Source organism: Rhincodon typus, chromosome 33 (assembly GCF_021869965.1).
Source record: "Rhincodon typus isolate 14 chromosome 33, sRhiTyp1.1, whole genome shotgun sequence".
Lineage (NCBI taxonomy): Eukaryota > Metazoa > Chordata > Chondrichthyes > Orectolobiformes > Rhincodontidae > Rhincodon > Rhincodon typus.
In genome coordinates, this window is record NC_063364.1 from 20,415,229 (window position 1) to 20,436,904 (window position 21,676).

At 41.4% G+C, this 21,676-nt stretch overlaps 1 protein-coding gene across 3 annotated transcripts in view; it reads right to left on the reverse strand.

The window, feature by feature from the left end:
- dmxl2 (Dmx-like 2) overlaps positions 1-21,676 on the reverse strand; it is a 122,041-nt gene that overhangs the window by 37,836 nt on the left and 62,529 nt on the right. For all 3 annotated transcript variants that reach the window (XM_048616014.1, XM_048616013.1, XM_048616015.1), the window contains 7 exons: positions 19,389-21,077; positions 18,454-18,564; positions 13,386-13,555; positions 8,053-8,150; positions 4,837-5,002; positions 4,151-4,415; positions 2,305-3,389 (listed from right to left, as the gene is read on the reverse strand). In XM_048616014.1, coding sequence (XP_048471971.1) covers positions 2,305-3,389; positions 4,151-4,415; positions 4,837-5,002; positions 8,053-8,150; positions 13,386-13,555; positions 18,454-18,564; positions 19,389-21,077 — 3,584 coding nt within the window. The remainder of the gene's footprint in view (positions 1-2,304; positions 3,390-4,150; positions 4,416-4,836; positions 5,003-8,052; positions 8,151-13,385; positions 13,556-18,453; positions 18,565-19,388; positions 21,078-21,676) is intronic.

Sequence of the window (21,676 nt, forward strand, 5' to 3'; positions counted from 1 at the left end):
GTCCTCCCTGGACTGACCTATCCCCTTCCTAACTCCCTACCGACACTCACCTTTACTGGCTCCATCCCCGCCTCTTCGACCTGTTTGTTTCCTCTCCACCTATCCTCTCCTCTATCCCTCTTCTATCCGCCTCCCACTCTCTCCCTATTTATTTCAAAACCCCCTTCCCCTCCCCCTTTTCTGATGAAGGGTCTAGGCCCGAAACGTCAGCCTCTCTGCTCCTATGATGCTGCTTGGCCTGCTGTGTTCATCCAGCCCTGCACCTTGTTGTCATAGGTAAATACTTAGTCCAATTAAAAGGGCTCACTTTCATAGAGGATGAAAATAACATCAGGATTTTCCTTGGAGGCAACATCCTAATGACAGGTGGAAGGGGACATCAGTGCTACTACTCAAACACCCAGCAACGGGATTCAACAGCCATATTCATAGTGTGCAGTTGTGGTTGTATGTGATTTTCAAATTTGTCCTAATGCTGCAGAGTGCACCTTAATTTTGAGGCACATTCATACAATTTATAATTATTATTCTAAAGTAGAGGTAATTGGGATTTTGTTTTTTAAGTTCTGTGAAGATGACTGACTTTCTTCTTGCAAAGGTCAGAAGGTAATTTTAAACAAGTTCAAAACAGTATTTCCAAGCAAGCATCTGACTTAAGCTAAATGACTAGCTAAGCTACCTAATGTGATAATTGCTGATGTGTTTATAGAGTTATTTTTATATCCTATAGAAAGCAAGACCATGGGCCACAAGCAGGTTCAGTTCAGAAAATGACCCATTGCAGTAGAAGGGCAGTTTCGTTTTTGGCAGAGTCAGGGCTATTAGAGCCAAAAACAAAGCTGTTTTGTCCTTATGCAGGCCTACTCACTGACTTTCATCACAGAGCTCTGTGTCCCTTAAGGAGTGACGGACAGAATTACATTGGTGAACGTGTAGAAAGTCACCAAAATGAATTGCTCATGGCCTTGACAGTCGAGTAAGACATGTTTAAATGGAGGCAGCAGTGATATATTAATAGGGTTGAGTAAAGTATATTGCTAGGGAACAGGGTTGTCTTTCTTTGCAATGTCTACAATCTTTCCAATTTTTTTCTTTTCTTGTGTGATAATGTGATTTCAATAAAGGGAAACAAGTTTGATCTGTGAATCTGTTCAGAGGCTGACCACTATGGTAACCAAAGTGCAAAGACAAAATTTAAAAAAAAACTTATGTTCTGTCAAGTCAGGTTTCACTCTGGAATCTGACTTATTGATACTGGCATCAGCTACATTATGTAGTACCCCACTTCTCTTGGAGGGGCTGCCAGCCAGACATTGCAGTGAGGCATTCCACTTGGCTTCTCATATCCCTGGTCTGCACACCTTGCTTAAAGGAATGAGACTCTCAGAGGCAGCTTCTTAAGTGACTACCAAAGAAAAATCTCGCTGTGATCACTTTAGGTTCAGCCTTAGAATGGAGACTAAGATCAGGATTGCAATCCAAACATGACAATTCAGCCCAGTGGGTCTGATTTTCACCCTGGGTGCATACTGGAAAGACTTCAGTAGCAGCAGAAAGAGTGGTGATGAGTAGTATTCACCTGCATACTATAGGTGAGCTGAGAGTGCTGCATTAGTGCTTACTGGCAGCATCCTGATTCTGAGGAATTGGGGTGGAGGAGGAGGGCATAATCTAACAGCTCCTTCAAGGTCCTTAAAGGGGGACGATCACACCCTTTCCAGAACCAGGAACATACCTGACTCAGCTGTCTCTCCAATGTCTGCCCAAGGTGAAAATCAGACCCAACTAGCTGAATTTTTGTTGTTGGGTTTCAATCTCAATGTGAAAAGCCCTGAAGTAGTAATGGTGAAGCATTAGTTGCAATTTCCCGAAGGTTGGGTTTATGGTGGTGGTAAGATCCTGCTTTGTATATTACAAAAACGTTCCCACTTGAAACAAGCAGCTGGTATGGTTGCCAATTTTCATAATTGGTCAGTAATACAAGTGGGTAGATTGGGAATGGTAATGAGATAGCAAGTTCAATACTGCAATTCATGCTACTGCCTTCTTCCAGCCAGTGGAGACCATTGAAATCAGCCCATTCATCTTTCTTTATGGGCATGGGAAAAATAACACAACTGCAAATAGAAAATGTGAAAAACAAAAATAGACTTATAACCAGTACATATGAGGAAACATGCGTAATAGCATGAAGTGTACTGAATTGAAAACATTAGAGTGCAGGACTTCTAGATTCTCACAATTAAAGCTTTATGGTGGTATTTCACTCTGCTTGATTTACTGACCAGTTCTGGAGTCTTATACCTGCTGTGATTCTTGTAATAGAAAGATAAGTTCCATTCTGACCGAAGCTAACCCACCACCTTGAGCTCCATGCAAACTGCAATAACTTAGAAAAACTCGAAGCAGGGCTTGATTTTTCCGCAGCCACCATTTCCGTCTTTCTGCATGTTCTTGCTTTGCTTGCAGCCTCCGCCGATCGATCTGATGCCTTTCATATGAAGCTCCTTCTGTGTTCTGAGTTATATCCTCCTGGTCAAGAGAGCTACTGGTCTTTGTATCAATTTCAATAACAGAGTCTTTAGTTTCAGTTTTATAATTGCAGATTTGATGCATAGCACAAATCTCCTTTTCTAACCAGTTATACAGTTGAAATCGGAGCTTCCCTCCATCTACTTCATATCCTGTAGCCAATGTCCTAAGTTCAGTCATTAGAATTTTCAAGCATGCTCTGAATTTTAACTGTTCTGCTATTACATCAACCCAACAGTCAGAAGTGAAATCTTCTTTCGGAAGAGACCGAGATTCTTCAGGAATATGTTTTTCCTCCTCTTCAGCCTTATGCTTTATTTCTGCATCTTTCATACTCAGCCCACCAGAATCCTCTTCTTCAAATTCATCATCTTTATCATCACCCCACTCAAGTTTTAATGGTTCTTCAGCAAATGACACTAATGGCTGACTCCAATCAAAGCCAGCAGTATTACTGGTATCCCTGTTCAGACCAGAAGAACCTGCTACAGTCTGTGACCACTGAGTACTTTCAGTAATTCCATGATGCTTATGAACACCATTTTGCCCTTGGGTACTCAATGTACCGTTTTCACTTTTGAAGGATACTTTTGATTTTGCCAAGATCTTTGGTATCTTAGACAGTACCTCAAGAGCTAAGACAGGGCAACCAACTTTAAAGTGGGCATTTGCTGTGGAGAAAAATAATTTCCTCTCAATAAGGTTGATTTCATCTTCACTGCTTTTTTCTGTTACAAGCCCTAAAGTAGCCAAAGAGCCTTCAGGTGAAGCAAAATGTCTCCGCATCAACAAGGGGTGAGCACGAAGATAATTGTAAAAGCTGAATACTACAGGATTGCAAGACTTTATGAGGACTCCTGTAACATAACAGAAAAACATATTTACAGCAGTTACTATTGAGTTACAAGTTTGCACATAATTATTTTTAAATTTTGAAGCAACCCATTGTGCAGTGACCATTCACAAAAACAGCGAGATCTGAGCCTTGTGAGAACATATATCAGTTCTGTATGTGGAGAACGGAGGTGAGTAAGTTGGGATCTCACATGAGCAGTGGTCATAGGGTGATAGTATCAGCCAGCAGCAGCCCATGGGATTGGGTCCTGGAGGCAAGGGTTACATTTTGTGGGGCTGGGCAGCCAGAAAGATAGGATTGCTTTTTTACTCCCTGCATGTGATCTTGGATTTGTTACCTCCAGTATTGCTTGAGATGGCACTGAGTGTCCAAAGCAAAACAGTATTACACTACAAGGACCTGAAGCAGAGATTTGATCTCTTCTTTACACCATTAATGGAAATTTAGTTTTTCTTTACAAAATATGGCCAGGCAATAAACCTCTAGTCAAAACTTATTCTCATACTACCAGCCTGCCATTTTGGTGATGTAGGACTCCATCTAGGACATGAAGAAAAAGATGCAATGTGACTCAATTTCAAGGATTAACGTCTAGATACAAAAGAAAAAGAACACTCAAATAATGCAGCTAAAGTGCAACAAAATAGGGGTGATACCAAAATTAAAGTCTATGGAACAAAAGAGAGAGGGGCAGCAGGAATACAAAGCTAGCTGAGTGACAGGTAACAGACTGTAGTATACACTTCAATTGATTCTTCATACCTGGATGCTCATCACTACCCTTTATAGGTTGTTCCAGAAGTGTATCCAACGCCTTAGAGTAATCCTTCAGAGTCCAATATGCAATACTTCGCAAAAATGGATCTGGATGTAACTGGCTCGGCACAAATTCGGATCCGTCTGCTTTACAGCCCAAAACTTTTTCATACAGAATGGACTTACATGTAGAGGATGTTTCATAGTCAGCTTCAAATAATCTTGCAATAACCATGGCCAATTGAATGTCATCCATTTTTTCTAGACACACCTGTAAAGACATGGGCAAAAATCCTACCTTTGAGGAGATTCATCAGAAATCAGCAAAACATGCACAAGTGAGAATAAGCAATGGCAAATGATTCTGCAGGAAAAGTATTTTAGTCTTATTGCAACACGTGGAATTTTGATATTAAAAGTATTATAAATCATATTTTCTCCTTAAAATAAAGACAAAGATTATAATATTAAAATGTCACTACAAAATTAAATGCTGTTATATAATAATTTAATAATCTTGGCTCCTCAAATACATTGTTACAAAGCTGGGAAATCTTCAGAGCTTTAGCTCTAAGTAAAAAGAGCTATCAGTTACAACAGTTAAATGTTATTAAAAACAAAAAGTGTTGTTGTGACTAGATGTTACCTTGAAGAAAGTCAATTATGATTTGAACAAGGAAGACCAACATTACCTCAATAGCATCCTTTAAAGAACCAGCCAAAAGGAAAAATGCTGCAGACTGTTCAAATCGCTGTTTACCCAGCAAAGCAAATGCATTTTTCAAAGCTGCTTTACGCCATCTGTCTTCACTAAAATTGTGTTTGAAAAACTCAGTCATCTTTTGATCATGCTGAGATCTGAGAAAAATACACAATTGTCCTGTTAGATTTGAACACATATGAAGTTGTATCGACACTAATCATTTGAAGTAAAAGGCAGATCATCTACTTTGTTTGCTCCTCTTCATTCATCAAATATTATAGAACATAGAACAGTACAGCACAGTACAGGCCCTTCGGCCCGTGATGTATTATCCTACTAAAATCAAACTACCCTACATTTTACTATCCTCCATGTGCCTATCCAAGAGTCGCTTAAAAGTCTGTAAAGTATCTGACTCCACTACTCTGCCAGCAGCACATTCCACATGCGCACCACTCTCTGTGTAAAGAACCTACCTCTGACATCTCCCCTATATCTTCCTCCAATCACATTAAAATTATGCTCCCTCGTAATAGTCATTTCAGCCCTTGGAAGAAGTCTCTGGCTATCCACTCTATGCCTCTCATCATCTTGTACACCTCTGTCAAGTCACCTTTCATCCTCCTTTGCTCCAATGAAAAATGCCCTAGCTCCCTCAACCTTTTCTCATAAGACCTGCCCTCCAGTCCAGACAGCATCCAGGTAAATTTCCTCTGCACTCTCTCTAAACTTTCACATCCTTCCTATGAGGCGACCAGAACTGAACACAATATTCTAAGTGTGGTCTAACCAGGGTTTTATAGAGCTGCAGCATAACCTCGTGGCTCTTAAACACAATTCCCCTGCCATGAAAGCCAACACACCATATGCCTTCTTTACAACCCTATCAACTTGGGTAGCAACTTTGAGGTGTCTATGGACGTGGACCCCGAGACCCCTCTGTTCCTCCACACTGCCAAGAATCCTGCCATTAACCCTGTATTCTGCATTCAAATTTGACCTTCCAAAACAAATGCATAACAAAACATCTTAGTAATGAATTGACAGATGTAAATGGTTTGGCAATGCTCTGTCTTTTAACATGTGTGGGGTTATATTTTCAAGATGCATTTAGGTGGTACTGCACATGGCTTTTTTAAACTGCAAAAATCATATCAATATTCTTTTTTGCATTAAACCACAGAAAATATCAAAATGTTTTATGGAATAACACAGGAAAATAACATCTTCTGGTTGAAGTCCAGATCTTTATCGATGCACTGAAAATCAGCTCACTCAGCATGACTGCTTTAGAAGAAGTGTAGCTGTTATCAAGTAGCTGATGCGGTAAAATTCAATCCTAAGCTGTGCGAATAAGACACACACTGGATAAAAATGTCATTCAATAAAGAAAAGCAATTTTCTTCAATAAAAATTCCCAATGTCATTTTGACTTTCGCTGCCTGTGCTTTCACTAATCCAAAAAGGCAGCGGAGTAAGGCCCTTGAGCCTGGGACTTGTCTGCTCCGCCCGCTATTCTTTTTATTCTCTTTTCTAGTTGTTTTTCGTCTTTTTACTTGCATCTTGTGAAGAGCTCGGTAGTAGTGATGGGATTAGCAGCAGCGAGTTGAGCTCAGCGCGGATTCGTGGCTGAGACATCAGAGGCTTTGGGTTCCTGGCGGTTTCTCCATCAACCACGTGAGCCCAGACTCGACTCATGGCGCCGCAGCACAGGTGAGTCTACGTTCCCCACAGCTTCTGCATCCAGCGCACACTCTTGGAGGTGGCAGCAGTTTTGGCTGGTGTAGGACCTGGTGGCATAGGTGGTAGCTGCACTGGTGAGGTCCAGTGAGGATTCGTCATGGCAGTGGTAACAGTGGAGGCAAGATGGCACTAGTGGCAACTCTTGTTCCAGTGGTACAGCAAGGGGAGTCATGGCTGGCTGCTCCAAGCACATGGCTGAGCACTTGACAAGAAGGACTGTAAAGTTGAACTTTATTTCTTTATTTTTCTGCCTTCATATTTTATGTTTTGGTATATTTCTCTATTTTAAGATGTTACCAGAGAGTGATGAAACTATATAACACTTTTCACTGTATTTTGTACAAAATACACATGACAATAAATAAATCAAAGTCAAATCTACTGACAGTCTCTATTTGTGAACACTGGTATAAAGAAATAATTCATTATGTATAACCATCTTAATTCCTCAATATTTCTTAACCAAACATAAGCCCTTCTGATCTTCAGCACATCAGCTTCTTCATAATCAATTCCAAACTTTTTCTGAAGGTGAATATGCGTAGCAGCAACCCATAGTCCAGTGTGTCACAATTGGAATTGTCAAAGCATTTTCCTTCCGCTAACATTCTAATTTCTAAACTATGCCAACCCTTCAGTTGAAACAATTGCCACATTTTTGGGTCTGGAGTGCAATAGGGCATCCAGTAGTTGTGAATTTGAGGTGACAATTATACATTCAAGTAACAATTTTGAGCATCCTTCTAAAGCTTTGCCTGAAGCATTGGCTTAAGGAAAAACTACGGTATATATTTTTCAGGATTTACTTATTTACTTCATTGGAGAATGTAACCCAAAACAATAAAAATAAACTTCTGTCTAGCAAAAGAAACGTATCTTTATTGAAAAGAAACCTGGGCACTTGGTGTCAAAATGAAGTAAACAAATCCAATATCTATTTTCAAATTCGGTAAAGGACAACAAGGCTCAAACTTTTGATGATTATGTAGGAATGCATTGAAAGCACTATGGAAAGTATCAGTGTGGATTTAAAATTAACTGTTAAAATCACCCAGATGGGTTAATGGTAGAAGCTTTCAATAGCACAAACAATATAACTGAGATAACATCTTCAAATTATAATATTCTCTTAATTTAGTTAAATGTTTGAGCAGAAGCTGAGAAACTTAAAACAAAAACCCTTCCATACTAAAAGAAAACGATTTTGCTGAGGTGGAGAAGATGTCATTCTTTAAGGTGAAAGAATTCTCTGACAACTTAGTCAAATCAGTAATAGAAGAAATACAAACAGACAACCTTATCATTGAGGTTTACAAAAGATGATGGCATGTGATTTTCAACATTCAGGGTTGGTTCTGTATGAAAGACACAACTTGAAGGGAGAATAGATATTAACGAAAAAGCTTTGCTGTTCACCTTTGTCCTAAATGGCTTTAGCATGTATCTTCTCTATCAGACATACCTGAATAAGCCCCAAAGTACAGCCTTTTTCCTTATAGCAAGATAAAATAAAGCAGCATCCATTGCTGCATTGTTTCTTTGGAAAGCAGCTTTAGCAACCTGTGTAAGGGGTGAAAATAAAACACTTTCACAAATGTATCCTCACATTAGGGAATTGGAGCAGTTGATTCAATAAAATTGTGACACAATTGCTATATCTAAAGCATTGTTGCTACTGAGTCAGCATCGGCAATGATGCATAACTGGATATGTCACTTTTAAAGGGAGTGAAAGTAGTAGCTATAACTGGAAGTAAGCAGAGCACTAATGTAAATGGGTTTAAACAGAAATATGGCCTAAAAAGAACCACTTCTGGTATATGGGACGAGAGTAATGTTTAAAAAAGTACACTGCAGCATATTCCTGTGTGATGTTAAGTATATAGGTCGTACATCCCAAAGACTGAGACATTGTATTAAACAGCATGTCCCTTCAGCTGATTGCAACAAGCAAAGTACTGGCTGTATCTAAGAAGCCTGCACATGTAAAACTCGTAATGCAGTCTCTGACACTAGATGTGACTCTACGTATGCTGGATAATCTTGAGGGTGCGAGAAATTATTCTGACAACTAACTTAAGATTGTCAGTCAGGCTTGCAGTATTGCATGTACATGAAGCTACATATATTAACACACGCAGAGATAGGGAACAAGTACATACACTGCACCTGTTTCAACCCAACAAAATATGGAACAGCCACTGATGCATTTTTCAAGTAAATGCCCTGATCAAATAGTGTTTAAACTGCCCAGTTTAAAATTTAACAAAGCTTAAGTGTTAACTGTCAACCAGCATTAATCAGTGCATTGTCCGTGAGCAATGCCTCCACCAGAGTTCACTTGCCAATCAATCACTCAGCGTTCTCTTGTCATGCAGTATAAATGTTAGTTTTTCTCAAATTTGTATTCTTCTAAAATGTCCTCATGAGTACAAGAGAAAAGCTTTAGCAAAATGAACCTTTTTCTCAGCAATGCCGTTAACAAACACTAAAGCTGCAAGTCACTTCACAAATGTGAAAGAAAAGCAGACCCTGAGGCAGAGGAAGAGAAATTCAGAAAGAGGCTGATTATTATTTTAATCAACTCATTCAGGCATGTTATGGTAATACTTGAATTTGGAGCTCCTGTTCTGGAGACAGGGAAACTACAATTGTGCCACAGGGCCCCTTAAAAGTGACTGTTTGAAAGTCTCTCTCTGATCAAGTTTAAGATCAAATGGAGGTGCTGAGACAATCAACAAGGGGCCACAGGGATTTTGGATATTACAGGCAGGCAATGTTAATACCACTGGGGCACCAGAATTTTAAATTGGTGGACTAGCAGCCAAATAAGGAGGATGCTATGAGTGATTGCAACTTAGGGCTGATTTTAACTTGGCCCTCAGTGAAATGGACCAAAGCAGAGTTAAAATTACTATACACTAATTACAGTCCAATTGCCACTGTCACCATGTTTATCTCCACTGGGCAGACCACATACCCTCCTGATCTCTGAGTTAATTCAATTGCTCCCTGTGCAATAGTTGGTTATTAAACTAGTAATGACTTGATTAAAAAAAATTACCAATGCAGAAAGAGTAATACAGCAGAGCAGCCTGAAATATGATAAGTAAATCACATCATACAATTCTTGCATTGATATTCCTTGGGTGTATTTTTTAAAATTTCTTCTACAGAATAAATATCATTCCTGGACACTACCATTCCTTTGATATCACATCCAAAATTTGTAAAGTTTCATGCATGAGTCCAGACAGTGAGGTCCAGCAGGTTATTCAATGAATTGTCATGAGAATCATAGTCAAACTTAATCGTCTCAACCAGTGACAGAAGCACATTTTCACTGCTCGTAATTTAAAGTAATTAAAGGTTTCTTCCCTCCTCTGCCTCAAATTCCTTGTAGCTTGCTCTTTCTGACACTCGACTAGATAGGAGGTAACACAATGCAGACCAAAATCAAAAAGATATGACCATATTCCTTATATTCTATTTCACATCATTGGTTGTACATGTTCACCAAATTAACAGGGAAAACCAAAGCTACTTTAAAGAAATCTATCAGAGATTGCAAGAACTGCAGAAAGCTGGAGGAACACAGCAGGCCTGGCAGCATCAGAGGAGCAGGAAAGTTGACATTTCGGGTCAGGACCCTTCTTCAGAAATGGGAAGGGGGAAGGGAGCTGGGAAATAAATACAGAGGAAGGGTGGGGCTGGGGAAGGTAAGTGGGATGGTGATAGGGGAGTGCAGGTAGGGAGAGGTGGGGATTGGTCAGTGGAATGGGAGGGGCGGATAGGTGGGAGTGAAGATGGACAAGTTGTGTCAGGTCAAGGAGACGGGGATGAGAGGGAGAGTTGGACATGGGATGAGTCCGGGGGCAATGAGATTTTGAAACTGGTCGATCCCATGTTTAGGCCATCGGGCTGCAGGCTCCCAAGGTGGAATATGAGGTGTTGCTCCTCCAGTTTGTGTGTGGTGTCATTGTGGCACTGCAGGAGGCCCAGGATGGACATGTCACCCAGGGAGTGGGAGGGGGAGTCAAAATGGTTGGCATCCAGAAGGTGTTGTTGTTTGTTGCATACAGAGCGCAGATGCTCTACGAAACGGTTTCCAAGTCTACGCTTGGTCTCACCAATGCAGAGGAGGACACAACGGGAGCAGTGGATACAGCAGACCAAGTTGGCGGATGTACAGGTGAACCCCTGTCTGGTGTGAAAGGTTTGCTTTGGCGCTTGAATGGAGGTGAAGGGGGAGGTGTAGGGGCAGGTGTAGCACTTCCTATGATTGCAGGGAAAGGTGCCAGGTATGGTGGGGTTGGTGGGGAGTGTGGAGCAGACGAGGGAGTTGCGGAGTGAGCAGTCCCTACAAAAGGCAGATAGGGGTGGGGACAGAAATATCTCTTTGGTCGTGGGGTCAGATTGTAGGTGGCAGAAGTAGCGGAGAATGATACGCTGGATGCAGAGTTTGGTGGGGTAATAATGTGAGGACAAGGGGAATCCGTCTTTATTTTTGTTGGGCGGACAGGGGGTATGAGGGCAGAAGTGCGGGAAATGCAAGAGATGTGGTTACGGGCACTTTTGATCACCGGAGGAGGAAAGTTGTGGTCCTTGAAATCAGAGGTTATTTGGAATGCTCAGGAGTGGAATGCTCCATTTTAAGAGCAGATGCAGCGGAGGCAGAGGAATTGGGAGTAGGGGATTGCATTCTTGCAGGAGGGTGGGTGAGACGAGGTATAGTTCAGGTAGCTGTGGGAGTTGGTGGGCTTGAAATAGATGTCAGTTTTGAGGCGGTTACCAGAGATGGAGATGGAGAGATCCAAGAAGGAGAGGGAGGTATTGGAGATGGTACAGGTGAATTTGAGGTTGGGGTGAAAGGTAATCGTAAAGTTGTTGAACTGTTCAAGCTCCTCGTGGGAGCAGGAGGCAGCGCTGATCCAATCATCAACATAGCAGAGGAAGAGGTGGGGAATAGTGCCAGTGTAACAGCGGAAAAGGGACTGTTCCATGTATCCTTCGAAGAGGCAGGTATAGCCTGGGCCCATGCAGGTGCCCATGGCCACCCACTTAGTCTGTAGGAAGTGGAAGAATAAAGGAGAAGTTGTTAAGGGTAAGGGCAAGTTCTGTTAAGCAGGTGAGGGCGTTGGTGGAGGTGGACTGGTTGGGCCTGCGGGTGAGGAAGAAGCCGAGGGCTTTTAGGCCACCTGCATGGAGGATACAAGTGTACAGGGATTGGATGTCCATAATGAAGATGAGTTGGTGTCAGGGAATTGGAAGTCTTCAAAGGGGTGGAGGGCGTGGGTGGTGTCCCAGGTGTAGGTAGGGAGTTCCTGGACCAGGTGGAAAAGACAGAGTCAAAGTAAGTGGCGATGAGTTCAGTGGGGCAGGAGCAGGCAGAAACATGGGTCGACTGGGGGCAGTCAGGTTTGTGGATTTTGGGAAGAAGATAGAAACAGGCTGTGCAGGGTTGGGGAATGATGAGGTTGCAGGCTGTGGGTGGGAGGTTATCTAAGGTGATGAGGTTATGAATGATCTGAGAGACAATGGTTTGGTGGTTGGGGTGGGTACATAATCAAGGGGGCGGTAGGAGGAAGTGTCAGAGAGTTGCACCTGGCCTCAGCGATGTAAAGGTCAGTGCGCCATACCACTATTGTGCCTCCCTTATCCACGGGTTTGATAGTGAGGTTAGGGTGGGAGCGGAGGGAACGGAGGGCTGCGCTTTCCATGGGGGAAGAGGCTGGAGTGAGTGAGGGGGTGGAGATATTGAGGCGATCGATATCACGACGGCTGTTGGAAATTAAGAGGTCGAGGGACGGTAGGAGGCCGTGGTGTAGTGTCCAGGAGGATGAGGTTTGTTGGAGGTGGGAGAAGGGGTCTGTAGAGGGTGGATTAGACTCCCAGACAAAGGAATAGGCCCTTTTACTGGCAAATGTTACCATATTTTTGTAAACTAAATGAATAAAATTTAGCAAGAATTCTACAAAAGACATAATGCTAGCTACTTACTATCAAATCACAGTAGGACCTCAAAAGTGGGTTCTTTCTTAGGATAAAGGGATTGTCCTTATGGAAAGATTGAGCAGGTTTTATGTACACTCATTGAAATTTAGAAGAACAGGAGGTGATTTTATTGAAGCAAAGAAGATTCTGAAAAGACTTAACAAGGTAGATGCTGAAAGAATGAACTGAACATAATTTCAGAATGAATGATCACCCATTTAAAGTAGAGTTGAGGATGTCTTGAACATGAACCCTTAGAATTCTCTATCCCAGGCAGCTGTGCAAGTTAGTCATTGAATGTTTTCAGGGCTGAGATGGACGGAGACTGTTGAACTATAGGGGAGTTGAGGATTATGGGAACAGGCAGAAAAGTGGAATTGAGACCAAAATACAGATCTGCTACAATCTTACTGAATGGTAGAGCAGGTATGGGGTGGGGTGGGGGGAGGTGCACTATGGCCTTGTCCAGCTTCTATTTATCTCATTATACTCTTCAAGCTGAGCGCAATAATATAGAAGGACTTGCACTTACAACAACTCAGTCGCGATGTGAACAGGTAATGACAAATCATCACGACGTATAGTGATGCTTTTACTTTAAAGTGAGAATGAGGACTCTACACTTTACAACTGCAAAACTTCACAATAAAGCAAAACATATCAGCCAGTTGCAAAAAACAGAACTCCCACATTGCACAGAAAATTTGTGGAACATCTCTTTTATATTAATGAATGTGTTTATTCATCAATTTCTATGCACTCTTGTTTGTAAATTCTTAAAATATAGCTACGTTTACAATACCTTCTCAATGGTCTTGCGGAGTGTATTGATGTTTCGAACCCACCAACCTACTCCCATGGCTTTCAGCTCAGACCACTGAGGATCTCCTTTCTGCATGGCAGGAATCATATTAAGCAATTCTTCTTCAGCTTCAGAATGAAAGGCCCAAGCAAAGTGGCATGTGGACAAGCCTACAAAGTATAATAACAATTTCTATATCCACTGACATGTTTTACCACCTCATGCAGAAATTTAAACACGTCAAGCATAATCATATATTAAAGATGTGTAAAGATGTTAAGATTAGATTTGTCACTTCATGACGTAACAGGTTCAAAGCAACAAATGACGTTACTGACTAATCTATATGGAGAAAAAAAATCTCGATACAGGAAACATAAAATATATCTTCAAACATATATCGTTAAGACTGATTTAGATACAAATTAAAATCTACTTAAATATATTCACAGACAGAAATAAAGGTCAATTCCTCAGCTCCTTTACTTCTTACATCTAAAATTTGCTCTTACCTATCCCAGAATTTCCTCTTTATATCCCAGCAGTTTTCCTTTTATTCTGTCCATTGACCAAAACAGAATCAAGTACCAACAGCATCGCAGACAAGTTTACAGGGAGCGGACAGCCACATGGTGTGCTGAAATGGCTTACAGTGGGCTTTCACTCCTCATTCAGGAGGAGATATTCCCTACTTAAACTGTCAGCGAAACTGACCATTCAGCAGTTCCACAGTGTAATAGTGGCCATGTGTCAGCCATGATCAAATATCAGAAGACTCAATGGCCTGAATGGCCCAATTCTGCTTCCATATCTATAAAGTGGCACTTCCCAGGCTGCATAAGGAGCCCAAAAAGGAAGATGGCTGTTCAAAGGCAAGTCTCAGGATTTCATGGTGTCGAGGGATCCTATGGAGGTGGTAAGGAGTACAGGACCAGGTTCTGTTGGAGAGGTGGTCTGGGAAGAAGAGTGGCTTATTCGGGAGGGGTTGGGAGGTTGCCCCCAGTGCATGCAGGGCACCTCTCAAATGCTCCTCTTCTTCCCACCTTTGTTCATGTTAGCATTTAAAAAGACCTGCCCATTCTCATTCCACTGCCCATGCCAGCTGTATTACTGTGGTCAATTCAATTTATAACAAGTTCAATTGACTCTGCGTACAGAATACTGCATACAGTTCTGGTCGCCACATTACCAAAAGGATGTGGATGCTTTGGAGAGGGTGCAGAGGAGGCTCACCAGGATGTTGCTTGGTATGGAGGGCACTAGCTATGAAGAGAGGTTGAGTATATTTGGATTATTTACATTAGAAAGACAGAGGTTGAGGGGGGACCTGATTGAGGTCTACAAAATCATGAGAGGTATAGACAAGGTGCACAGCAAGAAGCTTTTTCCCCAGTGTGGGGGACTCAATTACTAGGGTTCACGATTTCAAGGTGAGAGGGGGAAAGTTTAAGGGAGATATGCGTGGAAAGTTCTTTACGCAGAGAGTGGTGGGTGCCTGGAACGTGTTGCCAGTGGAGGTGATAGAGGCGGGCACGATAGCATCATTTAAGATATATCTAGACAGATACATGAATGGGCAGGGAGCAGAGAGATACAGACCCTTGGAAAATAGGCGACAGGTTTAGATAGAGGATCTGGATCGGCACAGGCTTGGAGGGTGGAAGGGCCTGTTCCTGTGCTGTAATTTTCTTTGTTCTTTGTTCTTCTTTGACTCTTATTTATTTACATATGATGATGGGCTGCCAATTTCAGCAACCAAACCACTTTACATGTCGCCACAAAACCTACCAGAAACACTGCCAGCTGTGGCATATAATATCCAGACCCCTCTGCGATTGCAGTCTTGTTGCACGATAACCCCTGTCCTCAATAACTTTGTTGTGTAGACTACTCCATTCTCTTCCATTACTTCTTCTCAGCAGTCCTTCTCTCTGTTTGGTTACCCTTCCACCTGTCCCAAATATCTAGCACACTTGTCCTTGAAGTACCCCAAGGTTACATCCTTGTCCCTCCTTTTGTCATATACAGGTTACCTCTCAGAGATGCTATCTATAGGTAGTGGCTTAGTTTCACATAGTTATAAGAGGTTCCATTAATTACTTCAATTACACTGATTATTTTTTAAAATCTTGTATGCAGCATTACTTGCTGTCTCACAGCAAATACTTCCTGTCATGCTTTGCTGATAGCATTCACTTTTCACCATTGGGAGAATAGTGGGGTGTATCAGTCAGCCCGGAATCCTCCTATCAACCCAGTAAATTGCATCATGAATGATCCTTCCCCAGACAACGAGACCTGGTGTGAGAACTGAATGCAGAGCTCTGGGCCAGATGTAGAGACAGTACCACTGTACCGCAAGACTTCAAACAATGGCACTGGAGCACGCCAGTAGACCAGGAATGGGAGCTGAACCCACAATCATGTGACTCGGAGGCAAGTGTGCTAACAAATGAGTCAAATAATCCAAAGTCTATTCACAGTTGAATCAGAAATGCTTCCAAATACAAACTAGAAAAATCTAAGATAGTTTATTCAGCTCTTGCCCAACTCCATTTCTCTTCCAAGTTTCTACCTAATCCAGATGTTAATCGCTTTCTTTTTCTCCATTTTGAAGCAGTTTGGGGAACCAATTCAACTAATTGCATCAATAGCTTCTGGAAAATTTAGTGATCAGTGAGGTGACATTGTGGAGTTTTTCATAGTTAATGGTACCTTATAGAGTCACAACAATTCCACAAAGAACAGTTTGTACCATTTGAGGTACAAATGAATCTGTGGATGAATGCAACGTTCATTGTCTTGATAAGCTATACAAAATTGATGATCGTACATCAATCCTAGTTAATTTGAAGTTAGCAGAATGCAACAATTGAATAACCAGAGTTCTACAGTGTGCTACAAATTCTAGGTTAGGAAAGAGGATAGCCAAGATTGTAAATGAACAAGAACATGGTTGACTGCTGCTATGATGCCATCATTACTTCGGCACACTTAGAGAAGAGCCAGTTTGGCGAGATATTAGGGCAATGGTTCCCAACCTTTTCAGTATCAGGGCATACTTCCATAAGACAAACAATTCCATGGCACATCCAATTTTTTCATACCGATTGCGCAATATCAGAAGTCTAGGAATGCGCAGTCAACAGATATGTGTGGTGCCAGCAGATACTGCCTTCAATGACAGACAAAGCTCTGGAAGAGATCTGAAGCAGGGGGCACGGCCTCGACACTCAGTTAAGTAGCGCTGGTTCCCAAAGTTTTTGCAGCACACTGGTTGAATACCACTGCACTACGGGATTGCTCTTATGCACTAGAAGCACACCTATATCAAGGGGAAAAATGTGTACCGAGAAAAAGAGAAGCGTCTGTGATATTATACCACTTAGGTTCTTTAATATCCCCAGTTGTGAACAGATAATGGTTATAAGTCAAGCATAGCATAGGCCCATGCTGCTAGAACAAAATATTTTTACCACAGACCTGGCACTATCATGGTTTGTAAAGAAGAACTTGCTGCTATCAATTGTTTTTAAGCATAATTGTATTTCAAAGAACAGCCAGAACTTAACATTTTACTTTAGTCAAAACATTTGGAATCATTTTCGTATTCTTTTATATTGTTGCTCTCCAACTGCAGCATCTTCCTGGTACTGGACAAGATGAGATGTGACATGCAGCTACCGTCATAGCTTCCTAGCTGAAAATTAGTTGCCTCAATTTTTTTCCCCCCTTTGTACAGTGGTCTACACATTGTTGCCTAAATGTATGTACAAAGAATGGATACAGAATGTCCATTGAGCTGTTTGGAATAAACAGAGGGCGAGGAGTGGGGAAATGGACGTAGACAAGAGATTTATGCATGTTTGTAACAGCTATGAGAAAGATGTAAGCAGAGATGCTGAGAGAGTTTTAGAGGACAAGGGCAAGATAGCAAAAGGAGTTGTTGCTGAATGTAAAGGGAACGGAGAGATAGGTTGGAGATCCAGAGGGCGTGGACCGGCATTGGGCAGGTTGAGATCATAAAGCTTAGGAGACTAAAGAGGTAATGGTTGGTAACAAAGGAAATCTTGAAGTTAAAATAAAACAAAGAATCTTTTTTAAAGAACTGCAGGTTTTGGAGATCTGAAATAGAAATTGCTGGCAAAACTCAGCAGGTCTGGCATCATCTGTGCGGAGAAAGCAGCGTTAACATTTTAAGTCCAGTGACCCTTCATCAGAACTGATAGCAGCTAGGAATAAGTGGGAGTGATGCTGAGGATGAGGATGAGGGAGGTGGTGGTGGTGAGCGGACAGGTGTAGATGAAGGCTGGAAAGAGAGAGAGTTATGAAAAAGTAGACTGACAAGGGGATTATTGATAGTAAGCCAAAACAGAAGAGAAGTTGAATAAGTGAAAATGAGCAGGCTGTGGTGAAAACAACCCATGTAATGGGATAATAAGCCCGACAATAGTTGAGAATGGTGGTGGTGTAATCAGGCTCTAAAAGTCATCAAACTCGATGTTGAGTCCTGGAGGCTGCAGGGTCCCTAAGCTGAAAATGAGATGCTCTTCCTCCTTCTATCTCCCCATAGACCATGAACCCACCGTCAAGCATCAGACCATTGTGCCTGTCACCAACCTCATTTCATCTGGGAATCTCGTTCCCAACTCCCAACAGCCTTCCAGCTCATAGTCCCTCAACCCCAAAGCCACTTCTACCTAATACCCAAAATCCACAAACAGGACCACCTGGGCAGACCTATTGTTTCTACCTGGTCATGCTCCATGGAACATATCTCTTTTTACCTTGACTACATTTTTCACTCCATGTCCAGTCTCTCTTCACTTCCATCCGCGATTCTTCTGTGCTTACCTCAGTTTCAGAGTTTCCAGTTTGCAGGCAGCGAGTGCCTCCTATTCACCATGGATGTGCAACTCTTTTACATTTCTTGTCTCAATTCTATTTGGGGTTCCGTCTCCATCTATCTGCTTACTTTCCCACCCTCCACCATAGTTCACTATTAAAGAGTTCCCTATTAATAGCTCACTATTAAATTGAAGAGTGATGCTTTGTTCAAATCCCATACCTTGATGCAAGAGTTGAAGTCTGTAGACTGGAGGCAGAGATGTCAGAAGACATGTATGTAAACGCATAGCAAGCAAATAACGTAGACCACATTCATCCAGTGTCTCCCCTCCTTCAAAAAAGACAAGAAGCGAATTAATATTCAATCAGATTTTACCAGGGTAACCAATGAATAAGACAGACCAACTTTTAGATTTAACTCTGCTTTCCATTACATTAGCTTTAGAATCGTGCCTACAAGTCAGAGTCTTTGTAAAAAAAGTTCAGTTTTTGAGGGAAACAAGTGTACAGCTGCTTAACATTAATAAATCATTCATGTTAACATTTGCAACTTTTTTGCATGCAGATAAAAATAGTTGAAATTAATGCAGCAGTTAACATCATAAGCATATGACATTGACAGGATTTAACATTGAGAATGCAGGAATTATACATGTCACACCAAAGTGTGTTAGGACAGCGTGATTAAAGCAACTCAGATAATGGAGGTCTCCAACAGAAATGATTTACATTAAGTACAAATGACAAAATTCGAAGTTTTACAGGCAATCCTTGAGGATACGTTTTATCTTCAAACGAAAAGCATTGCTCAAAGTATTTCTTTACTCAGATGTCAGAGAAAAATCAAATAAGGAAGTATTGCAGCATTTGATCCAGCAAGGATTTTCACTTAAACTACAATGTATTCCAGGGAAACTCCATGACTGTGGGACACTAAATTTGATTAGAAGTATAACTGAGCAGTGTAACAGGCAGCTTATGAGATTCCAGTCAGCTTAGATAATTCTTAATCAAAAACATACAGTATTAACAAAGTAAAATTACTTATTAAATATCTCTTCCATTTCTACAGTACAAATGCTTGGGACTTATGCCAATACTGTTTTAAAAAAAAACTTTGTTTTAGAAAATAACTTAAAGTTATTACATACATACCAGAGTAGGTCTTGTCTCTATTTTCATTAACTTCTGTGCTTGTGGTAGCCACTGTATCAGCTAAAGCTACGAGAAACATCTGTTCTAGTCGTGTGAGTCCTGGCAAGCTTGAATGCATCAGGTGACTGGAAAGCACACGGGCATGTTCTGGCCCAAAGTATGTTGGTCCATACTGGGATAAATTTATGACTTTAGATCTAGATTCCTTCTTTTCGATTACAAAGTCAACAAAGTCATCTGTAGTTACACTGGGAGACTGAAACAAATCAGCATACTGATTGTCCATTTCATTTTCACTTTGAGTTCGTGAACCTTTGTCTACTTTAGGAGTTTCTTCAACAACTTTGTAGGATATATCCTGATCTGCAGATAGCAATGCGTAAAGTGGCAGAGGTGGAATTGAGTCTATCTCAGTATAATCACGTGTACCTTCTCTTCCAGCTATAATTGTGTCCTTTCCTGTACTTCCACTTACACTGATGGTGCGAGAAAGATGACGTCGAGGCCCTCCTCCTTCTCCAGGGTCTTTATCCCTAAAAACTGCAACTTCCCCAGCAATACATTTTACTAAATGTGAAAGAATTGCCTTAGCTCTGCGCACCTTGCCCAAATCCATAAGTTCCAAAAGTTGAGTGGGATGATATTGTGGAAGAGTAGGAGAAAGAATGTGAGCAGCTTCAAACAATCCACCATCTTGAACCATTCCTGGGACTCCAAATACATCATCCACACCGCTTGTTGCATCAGCAACACTGTGTCGCTTTGAAACTATTTTAGTCTCAAATGGGGAGGCATCAACTAATTCTTCAAAAAATGACAAGCTCCCACTGTCGTTATCAGTTAGTGATTTTGTAGAATGTTTCCACTGTGCATACACATGCATTTCACAATCCATCCCAATTACCAGGATACCATCCCTCACCCAGGAAAGAGAAACTGGAAGTGAAGGTGTTCCATCCACTGAAGACACCAAATCTACACATCTCAGCAATACCCATTTTGACTTGGTTCCTTGTTTAATGCTTCCCCCTAGTGGCAAAGTAATAACAGCCAGCCCATCTTTGCTACTGGCTTGTTCAGTTACAATCCCGGACAGTCTTCCATACATGAGAATTTTGGAACCAACTCCCACTGTAAGAACATGAGAACCATCTTCTTTTGATACCCAATCCAAGTGCACCAAATGTTTTATGTTTGATGTTATGTGGTTGCCTTTGAGATAAAGATCAGATTTATTATACACAAATAAATTGCTATCTACACTAACTCGGGAGTCCAGGACACTTCCAACCTTTCCTATGCCATCTAAATGTATTGTCTGTTCTAACACCCACTCTGATCCTCCAGTAGATTCACACTCAAATATGGAGACATGCATTGTGAACTCTTTTGGCGTCACACCATTAGGCTGTAAAGGCTCTTTATAAGCAACAGCCAACCGTCCAGTGTAAGAACAGCTTACGGCCACTGGTCGTCCTGCAATACTAACTGCACTGTCACTGTGTTCTCCTTCCTCATTCATCAAAGGCCAGGTTTCCCACCGATAAGCATGTACTTTCTCTAAGTTTTCTGAACTGGAACTTTTATCCACAGTACATCGCCAGAATCTCACTTTACCATCAGAGCATGATGTCACTATCAGATAAGGTGCAAGGCAGACTGGATAGATTGAAGATGAACTCAAGTGACCTAAAAGGAAAAAAGAAGCAAACATTCTTATTGCAGTAGTGAAACACTCAATATTAAGTGTGTTAAAAAAATGAAATCAATCCCTTATCTGGGCACAGGGTAGTTTATTGCAGAGAGGATGGTAAGGGTGAAATACACGGGCCTCAGTTTCCCCATGTTAAGAAGGTTTGGGGGAGGTATGTGTAGCCAAGCTGACTATTTAGTAACCCTTGCTGAGCTGCTCAGATGTATGGCTCTATGTATATTTATGTGTTATGACTGATAATAATATGGCGAAGTTTTTAAAAGGTCCCCAAGACAATTTTGTGCATATACATATCATACATCCATTTTAAAATGCTTTTTTAAAGCTGAACAGTTCATGCAAAAATCAAAATGAAAACAAAAAATGCTAGCTACATGCAGATCTGGCAACACCTACATAGGGAATAAGAGAAACAGCGAGTGTGACAGACAAGGAGCAAGAAAGTGAAAGAGGGAGTGAGTAAGCAAATGAGACATAAGCTTTCTCCTCCATCTAATCCCATCAAAACATTCTCCTTTTTCTTTCACCCTCATGATTTTATTGACCTCTCTCTTAAAGGAATCTGTGTTGGTTA